The 12601-nt window shown below is 41.2% G+C and overlaps 1 protein-coding gene and 1 long non-coding RNA gene across 6 annotated transcripts in view; one reads left to right on the forward strand and one right to left on the reverse strand.

Moving 5' to 3' along the window:
- Nucleotides 1–12601, forward strand: part of usp6nl (USP6 N-terminal like) — an 84228-nt gene that overhangs the window by 54177 nt on the left and 17450 nt on the right. For all 3 annotated transcript variants that reach the window (XM_030439867.1, XM_030439865.1, XM_030439866.1), the window contains 4 exons: nucleotides 2493–2566; nucleotides 7454–7533; nucleotides 9401–9440; nucleotides 10171–10251. In XM_030439867.1, the coding sequence (XP_030295727.1) occupies nucleotides 2493–2566; nucleotides 7454–7533; nucleotides 9401–9440; nucleotides 10171–10251 (275 nt within the window). The remainder of the gene's footprint in view (nucleotides 1–2492; nucleotides 2567–7453; nucleotides 7534–9400; nucleotides 9441–10170; nucleotides 10252–12601) is intronic.
- Nucleotides 1–12601, reverse strand: part of LOC115595422 (uncharacterized) — a 55671-nt gene that overhangs the window by 24285 nt on the left and 18785 nt on the right. For all 3 annotated transcript variants that reach the window (XR_003986696.1, XR_003986698.1, XR_003986697.1), the window contains exon 4: nucleotides 4046–4124. This is a non-coding gene — a long non-coding RNA (uncharacterized LOC115595422). The remainder of the gene's footprint in view (nucleotides 1–4045; nucleotides 4125–12601) is intronic.

Genomic DNA, 12601 nt, shown 5'->3' on the forward strand with positions numbered 1-12601 from the left:
GAAAGACGGGAGTTACAAGTCACTGCGGGGATTATAATGATGAGGGGTTTCTGCAGCCAAGACTAACAGTGTGTGTAGTCGATCGTGTCTTTTGAGCAGCGTTGGAAAGCTCCAAACTAGTTATTTTAGATATTTACAGTGATAATTACAAGATGTTAATGCAGCTGGAGGTTGTCAAGACTGGTTTCTCATTTAAGAGTGATGGAAATTCTTCAAATCAGGAAGAGTTTATGTAGTTTTTGAACAGTTGAACAGTTCAAAAAAGCCATTTTCTTCCATGTTGGTGACAAAGTTTGAGGTTATTCTACATTTAAAGATCTTTTATTTAGCGGTGTGGTTCTCCTCACGTCCTGTGGCAGAAATACTGTTGCTGTTCGTCGTCACATTTGGTGTGTTGTCACTTGTAACGTCAAGCAGACCTGATTTTTGTAATTCTTTTTACGTGATCATTGCTGCTCCTGATTTATTCATTTAAATCCAAACCCTGATCTAGTAGTTTTATCCCCATAACCGAATCAAACTGCGACTGAAGAGTGGAAAGAGTTTTTTTAATGCCTGATAATGGTACATTTAATCATGTGACTTCCCTCTCGACTAGCTCATTGCTCCAAATTCCAGGTAATGAAGCATTTTTACACGATATCCCCTGAAGGCCGACCGTTCCAAAAAGAGTTTTCCGGCAAAGAAATTCTCGCAAAACCTCCCAAATGGTCAGAATATCAGCTTTCATGCACATACATGAGGTCGATTATTGACAAGCTGAGCCAGTCACAGAGCTTGTTTTCAAAACCAGTTCGATAAACTAGGAAACACTTTAAAAGAGCCTATTTCCTCTCACTGTGCGACCGAACACACAGCGTGAGAGTTTAAAAAGAAAAAAGAGCTCCACACTAACAGCCTGATCCTCTCCGTGACTTCCTCATGCATCATGTGGAATCACACTCCTGCCAGTCAGAGCTTGTGCACTGTCAGATAATATCACATATGTTGTATTAATATAGATAGACAGCAGAGTTGTGCTGAGGCAGGATATCGTACGGCTGCCGGTGAACTGAGGTCATCGAACACGACAGGATCTGTTTAAATAATTCACCATGTTCACTGTCTCGTTCGGCCTCTCACTGTTCGTAGGTATGATTCATTATACGCCTCCATTACTACCAAACACAACATAAACACAACATGACCCCACTTAATGGAGTGTGTGCCAGCTTTGTTCACACGCATCCGATGTTTGGAGCCTCTCATGGTCGGCTGAATCAGGAAGTGTGTGTGTGTGATCTTGTCCGATAATGTAAAAACACAGCGGTTGTGAGGAATGTAGATTAACAATCCTGAAGCACATAGAGAGGTGGGAGGTGTCTGTTAGCTGTGTGTGTGTGTGTGTGTGTGTGTGTGTGTGTGTGTGTGTCATCAGTGTGTGTAGCAACAACATATTCACACTCGCACAATGTGGTGTATAAGATCAGCAAACACAGAAAACCTTTCTGTGTCGCTGTGACGCTTTTCTGTCACAGCAGCCTGCTTCATGTAGACACACACACACACACACACACACACACACACACACACACACACACACATACATTATCCTCCCAGGCTGAGGTCAGGCTGACACGCTGGCTGTCCTGCAGTGAAGCGTTCCTGCTGGCCTCGACAAGCTTTCTCCGACTGGTTTGAAGAGTGTGTGTGTTCAGAAGTGTGTGTGTGTGTGTGTGTGTGTGTGTGTGTGTGTCCTCCACGTCAGCTCTTGGCGCTGACACACTCAGGCAGAGTTGGAGTAACACAAAGCGCGTCTGTGATGACAGAATAATCTGATGTGTGTGCGAGTTTCTTCACCGGATGATTTTCTTGATCACTCGGTGTGAGGCCGTATCTACTGAAGTGTGTAAAAGATAAAAATCTTGTCTTAATAACTAAAGTTCAGTCACATAAAGTAGAAGCTGAATTTACAAGCTCTTCATGCTGAAAAACAAGTCGCCGTGTTTTACAAACTTAGCAGTCTAAATTAACTGATAAGCAAAGATATACAAAAACACGATACTTTTTAAAGGGAGTTTGGTACAGCAGGCTCTTAATGGAACAGACAAACGAAATTCCATTCAAAAATCTGTCACTTTAATGGCACCTTTGCTTTATCAGTTGATGTATCGTAGTAAACACACATATTATGTAGCTACCATGTGAAAAGGGGAAGTTTGAATCTCTGATCAAAGTGATTTTAATCAGGCTGAAGAAACATTTGTAGTTTTCTTTGATTTTGCGTCATGCTAACATTAGTAGCATTAGCTCATGAGGTGGCAGCTTCACCATATTAACTCTGAAAACATGGATGGATGAGACAAAAAACTAGCATGACAACAAGCTTGGGAAATAAATCATCAAACTGTAGTGTTTGCTGTGGCACACACTTGAATCCTCTCCTGACTTCGCAGCTGTTGAAACTTATTGACACTCACTCATCTTTTCCTTTTTCCTCTGTTTGTCTCCAGCGTCTGATACCGAGCAGGATGCGGCGGTGAAACTTGACCAGGAGCGGGCTGAGATAGTCGCCAAATATGACAAGGTACGCTGACAATCACACTTCATCCTGAGTAAAATGTTTTTGGTGCGGTTGTTCTTGTGGTCATCCGCAGCCAGATTCCAGTCACCCAGTCATGCTGAGACTTCATAACAGTGTGGTGAATCCTTCCATAAATCACCGCCTCATTGCCCGTGAAACACAATAATAACAGCGGGCTGAGCGAGCCTGTGATTACAGAGCGAGACACACGTTTCAGACGGAACTCATCCTCAGCCAGAGCTCATTAACCACCGCTGAGAATTAACATGTAAACTACACGTTACGTAAACCACGTTAACTGTGTCAGGAGGGCAAAGAGAGACTAACATCTCTCCTGCAGAAGAGGAAACAATCTGAAGATTTACATTAACCCCTGTATAGTGATACAGTGTGTGTCCGTGTGTGTGTGTGTGTGTGTGTGCGTACAGTACAGATGTGTGTGTCCTGAGTGACACCTCTTATTTCACAGGCCGGCGGTATCAGTCGGACCAGCCCACCACGCTCGGTTTGTAAATTAGTCTTTTTAATTTAGTCCAGCAGGCTGCATAATCAAGCCGCCTCATTAAAAGTGAAGAGACCATGGAGAGAGGAGATGATGGAGGCGTGTGTGTGTGTCTGTGTGTGTGTGTGTGTGTGTTAGTGTTTGTCGAGGCAGAAAGAGGCGCAATCAGAGCTAAATCAATGTCATTGTCACTGTCGGGGATGGGCGGAGTTTAATGGAGTCTGTTATCACGGCGACCACACGCCGTCGCCGCTCGTCGTTTCTCATCAGCCGACGTTCGTTCGCGGTTATTAAAATGATTTCTGGTCCGTTTGAGAAAAGATGTTTTGGCTCCAAACGATTTTTCCTCTCAGCTCTGGCTGATGTTTGTGTTCGTCACACCTGGCACAGAGGATTGTGTTTGTGGATCGACGCCACGGATCGTAGATTGGTCTTCATTTAAACCGGGAAATCAGCGATGACGGGCTCATTTACAATAAAAGCTGAGTTATATGTTGAGCAGACGGTTGTGTGGAGGCTAATGGTGCTGCTCAAACAACCAACCAGATACAAACACATCTGCTGGAGTCTTTTAAGAAAGTCTTGCTAATATCATTCTGCATTGTCACACGTTCTGTTCTGATTCAAATGAAATAATGTGAGAAGTGAAATCCCTTCCTGAGGTGAGGAGGCATTAGACCTCTGAGGATCTGTGACAAGGACAACCTGCTTTGTATTAAAGGGTCAGAAGCTCAAAAATATGGTGGGAAACCAGAGATTTATGGCCATGAACCGGTTAATAAACTCTTAATAAACTCAAGAGCAGCGGCTCTGAAAGAAAGCACTCATGACTGAGCTGTGCAGTCGATCGTAGACGCGCTGAGCTCCGAGTACCGCTTTAATTTTCCCCTGAAATTGATTTGAAGCAGCGAGAGAAATGATAAATGTGTCGGCCATGATGATGCAGAGAGTGAACACACACAGAGATGGTGTTTATTTACCTGGTGGAGGAGGAACCACCTCAACATCTGGACCTCGGACCGACCTGCAGAACCACAGACAGGCTTTCTTTGTCCGTTGCTGTAAGCAGAGTGTTTTTAAGATAGTTTAGTCGCACACAGAGGAGAGCAGCAGGACAGTCAGGTATCACTTATAGTTTCTGTTGATTTTACAGCATTTGCAGAATAAACTGACGGAGTCATGGATATTTGTTTGACTTTAAAATGAGTTAACAGGCCAAAAAAGCATCAAAACAATCTGTTTATCATCTGTTAACATAAAAACATTTAAACAAATGGAGCCTCGACATCACAAACCCATTTCCCCTCTTATTATTTGAAATTCCTCTCATGGTTTGAAGTTTTTCTTTGGGGTATTTGCTCGACGATCGGCACATAATTTGATTAATGGAATGAATAAACACTGTTAATGCACTTTGTCTGTAATCAGTAATTTGTTCAGCACAATGAGGCATAAATTGCTGTCTAATTAAGAAGCACTTAAATCACACTTGTAGAGCTCTGTGTGCAAATAAAAGATAACGACACCAAGCTTACGGGCTGTGAATGCGAGGTGTGGTAGGTCTCACTCAGCAGGTGTGTTTTAAAGGGCCATTTCAGACATATTTGGACAGTTTATCAACAGGGTTAGCAGCCAGAGCAGCAGCAGGGTTAATCCCTGATGTTCATTGTAAATAAACATCCATAAATTCAGTTACACATCACTGATAAAAGTGGCTCCTTTTAAGTCCAGAACTTGCTTTAAAATTATCACATTTTTAAGTTTCCTTCAGTATCAAACAAATACAGTAATAGTTGTTTCTACATCGATGGGTGTGCTGCACACAGGACCTGCTTGTAGATAATTCGGCATGCTTTTGAACAAAATTTAAACAAGTATATTTTAAGAATAACTTGGCTCAACATTCAGAAAATCATACTTCCTATTACTACTGTTTTTGGTCACCACAAAAATGGCTGAAAATGTCCCCAGGTTTCCTTAAACGAGGCACTCCAACCTCCTGTTGAAAAAGATAGATTTGGTCTCCACAAAAACAGCTGGAGATAGACCGACTTCCTTTAAAAAAGACAAATTTGGTTGCCACAAAAACAGCTGGAGATAGACCGACTTCCTGTGCAAAAAGATAAAATTTGGTTCCCACAAAAACATCTGGAGTTGGTCAAGCTTCCCAGGAAAAAAGCTGGTTTTGGTGCCACAAAACTGCAGATGATCTGACTTTACGTGAAGAAATAAGTCTGGTTTTGGTCTCCACAAAAACAGCTGGAGACGGTCCGACTTCCTTCAGAAATGTCAGTTTTGGTCTCCACAAAAATGTACTTCTACCAGAGAAATAGTTCCTGAAGTACATATTGTTATTTTAAGTGAGCTGATGTGAAAACATTGTATGAAAAGCTGCAGCACAAATCAAAAAAAGACACTTTAATCCTGCTCAAAGTTCATATTTGTGTCAGTTTGAGGACTCCAGCGACTCACTTTCACCGTGTGAGATTCACCTCGACTCTTTTCCACCCTTTTGTCCTCTTTCTCTTGCCCTCTTTGATATTCCCTGCTGCTCTCCTCTCTCTATAATCCATCTTCACAAACTCTTATTGTGAGTTTTCTGTTTCACTGGTTCATGATGGTGAATTAACTAGAACCAGTTTTATTTTTTTGCGGTGGCCTGGAGTCAGACGGTGACGCAGGTGGGCGTCTGGCTGTTCATTTCACACCTGTTAATCGCCACTCACACACACACACACACACACACACACACACATAAACACACTGTGTCTCATAAACACACACTCACGCCGACACACTTTCCCAAGGGCGGCGGTGTCGCGGCTCCCCTCGTAATCTCGCAGCCAATCAAAACATGATTCTCTGGCCCGGAGGAACGTGGGTGGCATGTAATCAGAAGTCGGCGTTGAGTTTATTACAGTGAGCGAGCGGCATCAGACAAACTGCACGGCTGCAGACGACGAGGAGCTGCAGCGCTGATGGATCTGTTGATTGTTTCACTGATTGAAACAATCAACTGATTTGCATGTTGTGGCAGCGTCTCATTTAACGTTTCCTCATGTAGAGGTTGAAGTCCGTCTCAACAACTCAATATTCCTTCTAAAGAAAATGAAATGGAAAATCTTTAAACTTTTAGATTTTTGCGACCATCTTCCGTTTTTTTATCCCTTTTGAACTGTTGGACTGAAAACAGAATATTGAGAATAAACTATAGGGCAGCATGTTTAATCAGTTTTACATTTTAGCCCGAAAAAACTGGCAACTTCCAGGACAACTGACGCTGACGAAACATAGATGTCCCCTGATACCAACGGTGTTAAACTATCGGCTAAAAAAACCTTGTTTGAAGCTGAAACCAGCTGATATAGGGAAAAAATAAATAAACAATCATTTTGGACCCGACAAACATTCAAAACTACACAACCAAAGTTCCTTAAAATGTCAGAAAATAGGTGAAATGCCAAAGTTGAAACCTTATAAACTTCAGTTTAGTTTCATATCTGACACCGAAGCAATAAAACCCTGACACCAGAGAATTAGTGGTGCGACGGATCATCATTGATCCGTGATCCGTTCGGATCAATATCTTCGGTTCAGCACACACGTGATCCGCGGATTGATTTATGAAAAAAAAAAAGTTGTGCGCATGTTAAATCCACACACTTGTTAAGTGCAGTGTGGTCATGGCGAGCGGAGGAAGGGAGGAGCTTGAACGCCCTGCGTCATTTAAATGGGAGCATTTTGGCTTCCCTGTCAAATATAATGATGAAGGACAGAGGTTAGTGGATAAAACCATGACGGTGTGTAGGCACTGGCACAAGAAAGCCATATGACAGTGGAAAAACATTAAGCATGGCCACGCATTTGAAGCGACATCACCCCGGTGTTTCACTGACAGGAGTGAGAACGAAGACTGCTGAACAACCGCTCATCACTGCGGCATTTGTCTCGTCTTTTTTTTTTGCTGATCCGAAAAATGATCCGATCCGTGACTCTGATCCGCGAAATGATCCGAACCGTCAGTTTTGTGATCCGTTGCACCCCTACAGGGAATGTTTTCTGTTTTAACAATACAATAATGAATCCATTATCATAATACTTGCCTCATAACTTCAGTTTATTCTGGATTAAACTGGATTTTTAAGTCCTCGTCTTATTGTATCCTTTAATTTATCGTTTATCTTCAGCGTTAATGTAGATGTGGTGTTTTTAACTTTTGTCTATCGAGTTAATGTTTAATTAGCCTCCCTAAAACTGTCAAAAAGTAGATGTGAGGACAGTCTGATGGAGTCGTTTAGTCTTTATTTGATATACCGTCCACAGATTGAACCCCAAAGTGCACACGTTTCAGTTTTCATGTTTTTTTTCTCATCTCGTCTTGATTCCAGGGTAAAGAGGCCGTCGTGGAGCCGTGGGAGGACACCAACTTCCACCTGTACAAAGTCATCGACCGCTTTGGCTTCGTCCAGTAAGTACTGACACCATCAGCTGTAATCACTCCTAATATTTAAATGAATAACCTGCAGAGGAAAGTTTGAACCGTGGAGTCGCACTGAAGGGAAGATGGAGGAGAAAATGAGAGGCTGCGATGGAGGAAGAGTGTCTGTGGGTTTGGACGGCGGGTCGGGAGGCTGCGAGGCTCTTAAACATCACCGTGCTGAGCGTTATATATAGAGGCTGGCACATGCAGGCAGGAAACAGCCCGGTTAGCCACAATCACAGGGCCACAGCGTGAGGATAGAGTGGTACGATCCAGACCAAAGGCAGGGAGGGATTGTAGGGAGGAACAAAAACATTTGGGTTATGTGATTGTTGAAGACAGGGACAGAAGTAGCCCGAGGTGAAGGTCACAGACTGGCCAGAAGAAGAAGCAGCAGCCCAGGAAGGATGCTGCAGACTGGAAGGACCGGCAGAACCGAGATCTCCGTGTTCTCAAGAGGCTGCAGGAGCAGAACGAGAGGAGACGTCAAGAGAGAACGGCTCGTTCAGTCAAGTGTGAAAGTCGGTGTCAGGCTCAGCTGAGGACCAGAGAACCAGTCAGCCACACGAGATAGAGATGACTAATTATTTCCATTATTGATTCATTTAATCGTTCTGTCTGAAGTAATTCAGAGAGTAGTTTAGTCAGTCCAAAACCCAAAGATGTTTGATTTAATGTGATATATGACAATTTTTTTTCCATGTGTGAAACAGTGAAAAAAATGTTTTGAGGGGAAAATTTTAAGTTTTACTTTTAAATATTTTTTTTTCCTTGTTTCCATGAAAAATATTTTTGTTTGTAAAAGAAAAAAAATATTATTTTTTTTACTAGACTTACTAGACTAGTAAAATCTAGTGGAAAAAAACATTTTCACTGAATGTCTTCAGAAAAAAATATTTTATTTTATTTGGCATTCAAAAAAAAAAAGCCTCAAATAAACAAAAAAAAAATAATAATGATCCTGATTTTTTTCCCCCAACTGAAACGTCTCCTGGGAGAAAAAAATGTGTGTTAAAAATAATTTCCCTGTGAAACCAGCTTAATTTATTTGTTTCCAGGATAAAAATAAATTATTTATTCATGAGTAAAATTTGGTGGGAAAAATATTTCACACGAAAAATCCATGCAAGACTTTTTTTTTCCTTTTGAATTAAAAAGAAATAACTTTCTTCAGATTCAACATAAAAAATCTTCAAATTAAGAAAAAAAAATGTGGATCCTGATTATTTTCCCACACATGGTATTTCTTCTGAAGTTTGTTGTGAAATTTTTCTTGTTCGTGAGATCATTCACGCCTGCGTGGGGAGAAAACTGGTGCGTGAAAGAAAATGGTTCTTACATGAATGCAAAGCTCTTAAAAATGTAGTAATTCAACATCTCAACTTTCACTTTGTGGCTCGAGTTTAATCCACGCTGTCGTGTCTTAAAGAGGAACAATGTGAGGAGAAAATATTTGTCTGCAGATACAAATGCACTGAAGATTTTCAGCTCATCACGTTGAAATCTGTGCGTTCTGTTTACAGTAAAACTTAAATGGCAGGAAGTGTTGAGCAAAGTTCTGCTGCTAGAATTCACTGAAGATGAAACAGAATATTCACTGAGTTCGTCTCAAAGAAAACCTCCTGCAGCGACTCCGAAACACAGATAAGCCGAAAACGAGGAACGTCTAATCTGTTATTTCCTGTTTGTGCGACCGCTGACATGTTTGATGTTCCTGTCAGGGAGAGTGAGACGAGCACTGACCCCGATATCATCATCAACTAAAAATAAACCGGAGGTTAACAGATCGTCCGGCTCTGCTCGGCTTATCTCTTCTTCTTTTGTTCATTCCTTCTCTTTCTTCTTCTCTCCTCAGTGAGAATGAACTCCCGTCCTACGACTCAGTGGAGGAGAAGGTCAGTTACTTAATTACTTATATTCAACTTGTGTGCTCTGCAGCATTTGTTTTTATTCCAAATAATAAATGTTAGAGTTCTCAAACAGTTCCAGATCAGTGATGGAACCATCTGGAAAAACTTTATTTTCTTTATCTTGTGTTGTGTTGAACTATTTTTCAGTCTTCTTCAGGTATTTTAAAAATAGCTTTGTGTCTGTTTTATTTCTTTTACGACCTGTGATGTTCAACGTGTCAGCGCACATCAAATGTTGCATTCATGTACCATGGGAAATAGAAGCGTTCACACTTGAAAACTGCTTGAGTGCTCCGGGAAAAGACTCCAGATCCAAAATAAATCCATGTTATCCTCTTTATTTATCGCATCGTTGTATTTATTTTCCTGAAATTGGACACAAATTTAAGTATTTAATTAAAACATAATAAATAAAAGCACAGAACTGATGTTTGTGCTGTAGAAATTGAGTCCACGATCCCACCGCAGCTCACATCTTGTCAGAATCTGTTTGCAAAAGACAGATGAGCTTTGTTTCTCTGTAAAACACTGACGGCTTTAACTAGCGCAGCTCTGCGGCTTCAAACAGCCTCTGAGCAAACAGTCCGATCACTCCCAAGTCTTCTCTCTTTTAACTGTCAGGATGCTCTGACAGCGATTCCCATCGGACGTGAACGCAGACAAACAAGGAGCGAGAGAAGAAGTCATTAACGTGTCACTTTTGTTTTCTACACAGCAAAAACACACGGAGGTGGAGAGGACCTCCAAATGGCTGAAGATGCTGAAGAGCTGGGACAAATACAAGAACAGTGACAAGGTGAGCTTCTGTTTTTCTGCTCGTCAACACACCTCATCCTCCATCTTTCCTCTTTCACAATCCTCTCCTTCACATGACGGCTTAATGAGAAGCTTTACAAACAGAAACAAATGAAAACAAGGTCGACAAAACAAAGAGGAAAAAACTGCATTCACCGGAGCAGAGCTGAATATAAAACCAGGTCATGTAAAACTATTAAACCATCCACTGAGAGCTTGTTAAGTAGAAGCAATTTAGAAATGATGAAAGGCCAAAGAAAAAAGTTTGAGCCTTGAGCTGAGCTTTGAATGACTCAGTGGAGACGACCGATCTCAGAGATTCATCCAACCAGTGAACAGGAGTTCAGTGCATTCAGTGGTCAAATACTTTTTTTTTTTTTTTTTTTTTATTTCCATCTAAAAATAAATTGGGGGAAAAATGTCCTACTGATTTTTTGGGGGGTGAAAAAAAATCTAAAATTTCTTTTAAAGACATTGTTTTTCTCGCAATTATATTTTTTATTTATTTGTTTCCAGGAGATTTCTTTGTTATTTATGAGTAAAATTTGGTGGGAAAGAAATTTCCTTGGAAGACTTTTTCTTCTTTAGAATTAAAACATTTTCTTCAGGGACTTTACTTCTCAAACTGTTTTACGAAAAATTTTCTTCACACCATTTTTTCTTTCAATTTTCCATCTGAAAATATTTTGGGGAAAAAGAAGTCCTTTAGAAATGTAGTTCTTCAAAAATGTCCTTCTCAAAATTTTTGGGAAAAAAGAAAATTATCTTTCGGTAATTTTATGGGGAAAATATTCTTCAGATTTTTTTAACTTGCCCAAAAGCAAACTTCATAAAGTTCCACATATTTCCTTCTGAAATTCTGACCTTATTTTTTTATTTTGTAACCTTGTTTCACATTGAAAGAAAAAAAATTGAAAAACACGTTTCTACAGATGGATTAAATTAAAAAAATTATGGAACTTTTAAAGATTATCACGATTATAACTTGAGGTTATTAATTATGATGATATATCTGATAATAATCCAACCTGACACACCTGCAGGGTCGCGTTCCTGAACTCTAAATATAGAATAGAATTACTTTAATGATCCCAGACTGGGAAATTATTTTGTTACAGCAGTAGTGGGTCAGCAAATAAAACACTTAAAACACATAAATAGAATCCAATATATACATAGTGTATATATACAGTGCACAGTGTGCTATAAACAATAAACAATAATAATATATACAACAAAACAAAATATGCAAAATATACTATAACAATAATAATATATACAACAAAACAGTAGAGAGACCAGAGTTCTCTGTCAGGCAGAGGTGAGAGAGTTGTTGTATAAAGTGATGGATTGTGGCAGGAAAGATTTCCTGTATCTGTTGCTTCAACAGCGAAGCTGAAGCAGTCTTCCGGAGAAGGTGCTCCGCTGTCTGAGCAGTGTGAGTTGGAGAGGGTGGAGAGGATTATCCATGATGGATAACAGTTTTTTCAGTGTCCTCCTCTCCACCACAGCCTCCAGAGTGTCCTGTTTGCAGCCAATCACAGAGCCAGCCTTCCTGATCAGTTTGTTGAGTCTGTTGGTGTCGCTGGCTCCAATGCTGCTTCCCCAACAAACCACAGCAAAGAAAAGTACGCTGGCCACCACAGACTGATAAAAGATCTCCAACATCTTGCTGCACACGTTGAAGGATCTCAGCTTCCTCAGGAAGTAAAGTCTGCTCATCCCCTTCTTGTAAACAGCTTCAGTGTTAGATCTCCAGTCCAGTCTGTGGTTGATGGTAACACCCAGGTACTTGTAATCCTCCACCGCCTCCACATCCTTTCCCAGAATGCACAGAGGTTGGAAAGCCGTCTTCCTCTTCTTCCTGAAATCTATCACCATCTCTCTGGTCTTGCTGATGTTCAGCCGCAGGTGATTCTGTCCAGTCCACTCCACAAAGTTGTCCACCAGTGCTCTGTACTCCTCCTCCTGTCCCTCACTGATACACCCAACAACAGCCGAGTCGTCAGAAAACTTTTGCAGGTGACACGACCCGGTGTTGTACTGAAAGTCAGTGGTGTATAAGGTGAACAGGAAAGGAGACAGTACAGTCCCCTCTGGAGCTCCTGTATCACTAACCACCGCATCAGACAGAACACTGCCCATACGGACAAACTGTGGCCTGCCTGTCAGGTAGACAGTAATCCAGGAGATCATTGTGTCGTCTACACCCATCACCCGCAGCTGTGTTAAAAGCACTAGAGAAATCAAAGAATGTGATTCTCACAGTACCTCCTCCACCATCCAGGTGTGAATGGGCTCGTTGCAGCAGGTAGATGACAGCGTCATCAACTCCCAAGTGGGGCTGGTAA

The sequence above is a fragment of the Sparus aurata genome, chromosome 14 (genome assembly GCF_900880675.1).
Source record: "Sparus aurata chromosome 14, fSpaAur1.1, whole genome shotgun sequence".
NCBI classification, from domain to species: Eukaryota; Metazoa; Chordata; class Actinopteri; order Spariformes; family Sparidae; genus Sparus; species Sparus aurata.